Source organism: Hylaeus volcanicus, chromosome 6 (assembly GCF_026283585.1).
Source record: "Hylaeus volcanicus isolate JK05 chromosome 6, UHH_iyHylVolc1.0_haploid, whole genome shotgun sequence".
Classification (NCBI taxonomy): Eukaryota; Metazoa; Arthropoda; class Insecta; order Hymenoptera; family Colletidae; genus Hylaeus; species Hylaeus volcanicus.
In genome coordinates this window covers 13,397,048-13,399,353 of record NC_071981.1, presented here as the reverse complement: position 1 = coordinate 13,399,353, position 2,306 = coordinate 13,397,048, and the positions used below count along the sequence as shown (strand labels likewise).

At 44.8% G+C, this 2,306-nt stretch overlaps 1 protein-coding gene across 1 annotated transcript in view; it reads left to right on the top strand.

Moving 5' to 3' along the window:
* LOC128878905 (uncharacterized) overlaps window positions 1–2,306 on the top strand; it is a 28,915-nt gene that overhangs the window by 6,758 nt on the left and 19,851 nt on the right. Inside the window, exon 3 of the mRNA XM_054127567.1 lies at window positions 354–1,353. Coding sequence (XP_053983542.1) covers window positions 354–1,353 — 1,000 coding nt within the window. The remainder of the gene's footprint in view (window positions 1–353; window positions 1,354–2,306) is intronic.

Genomic DNA, 2,306 nt, shown 5'->3' with positions numbered 1-2,306 from the left:
TTCCAAATCGTACTCGATTATTCGAAAATTCGAATAGCTAGATATTCACTTCGCTTCGCTCATTCGAAACGTCGTTCGTGAAAATTTCTCGGATCTCTCGCTATACGTGATTCGCGTTCGAATGGGCCCGAAGGTCGTCGCGATATTCCCTCTCACCCGAACGGATCGAACGCAGATCCACGAATGGCGGGACTGTCTTTGAAACAGTTACGTTTTCTATCGCATTCCGCGAAACGATTTTCTACAAAACCGTTAAGAATGCCGTGGCGTCAAGAACAAGTTGTTCGTCGCGAGGAGATCGTACGTCGAACGCAGATGCAAACCTATTAAATCACGCCGAACGTTTCATTTAGGTCGACGGGACGGCTGTTCTATCCGGCCAGCACGTTGGAGACTTGTTGGGATCCACGACGCCTAACCAGGACGAAATGCAGTCGAGGACTGTCGAAGAGGTATCGAGCTCCGTCGTCGAACATGTTGGAAGAAATCCCACTCCTCCACAGCAAGTCGATACCGATAACAGCGTAGATAATACCGCGATAAAAGTTGCAGATTATGATCCAATTGATCAGTACTCGAACAACTCATCCAACGATGAAAACGCGCCGCTCTTCGACTTTGAACATCTGAACGACCGAGCAGAATCGGTATCATCGTCCGACGGCTACGAGAAAATAGAGTTGGCGCCTAGAGTCGAGGAAGTGTCCTCTAACATCCACACGGAATCGAAAGAAGAGAGCGTAGATGATGAAAAGTCTTCGTACGCGGATGGCGTGTTTCTAAAGTCCATGTCCGCCATCGACCTGACCAGGAACAGTTGTTTGGACGCTGGGTTGGGTCTGGAGGAAACATTGGTCGAGGAAAAGTCGATATCGGAGTCGCCAGCTGCCAACGACGACTGTAATCTCGGCAAGAAGAAGAAACACTTTGCCAAAAATGTGCTGCACTTCGTGCCTGAGTACCTCGTGAGGGGGCCGAGGGCCACGAAGAAGAAGAAGAAGAGCAATCTCAGCGTGTCGCTGACTTCCCTGAAACCGAGATCTGTAGACGCGAAAAGCGAAATGAGTTACGAGTCCAGGTACAAGTCGAAGAGTTTGTCCAAGGACGAGTTGAAGGATCTGAAAATCTCCACGCCGACGAACTTCGTTCATGTGGCGTCTGCTACCAATCCGAGCCTGGTCCTCAACCAGTACGTGGTGGGATTCGGGTTGGAGCAAGTTGTAATTAAACACGCGGAAAAGTGTGCCACGCTGCCTCTTCTCATCGGAAAGAACGAGGATACCACCGAAAGTCTGGGGGGGCAACGATCGATCGTAGCCGAGAAAATGACCTTTCATGGCTCGTCGACTCATGGTAAGCCGAATTATTCTCGCTTGGCTGGTGATGGGACTGATTTCGGCACGCTAGTGCCTCGATTAGTGCAGGAATACACTCTTTAAAAGACTGCGGACTGTTACTTTCATGAGCCATAAACTAATTACGTTCGTAAATCATTTCAAAGTGTGCAATTTGCGGTCAGATAACGGAAACATTACTTATCGATTCTGGCCCTGTATCATGCTGTTCCTCGATAAGATTGTTGTTGCTTTTTGTACACGTTTCCTGGTTATAACCGTAGAAACATAGAGAGAGAGAGTAAAAGATACAAAAACCTGCCTTTAAGTGGAAACGTTCAACTATTAACTAGGGATGTTCGATTACGATTCGATTCTTTAGAAAATCGATTCTTTCGGTAAAAAAATCGATTTTCGGAATCGATTCTTTGGTATTCGATTTTCCCCAGAATCGATTCTTTCATGTAAGAATCGAAGATCGATTTTTCTTAACAATTAAAGCACATTCGCTCCTACATTACTATTCGAAAATAGTATAGGAATAGTGATGAAAATATAGAGTGACAATGTAGAGTCTGCCTTTGGTGTAAGAGGACGAAAAGTAAACAAATAAATGATTGATTCTTTACAATAATCGATGCCGAGCGGAAGAATCGTATGGGAATCCGTTTACGAAAATAAAAATAAAAAAGGAAACAAAAAAGCCGATTCTTTTTAAACCGATTTTTGCAGAATCGATTCTTTGGTTTCGATTTTTAGGAGGAATCGATTCTCTCATTCCGATTCAAAATCGATTCAATAATCGATTCTTTCCGGTGAATCGAACATCCCTACTATTAACGCTAAACCTACTACGGCCAAATAGATGTTTTCAAACTTTTGTCTAGAGTTCTTATACAGGGTGTCCCAAAAGTCGGGGAGGAGTCGGAAATGGGGGGTAGCTGAGACGATTCTGAACAACAATTTCCTTTG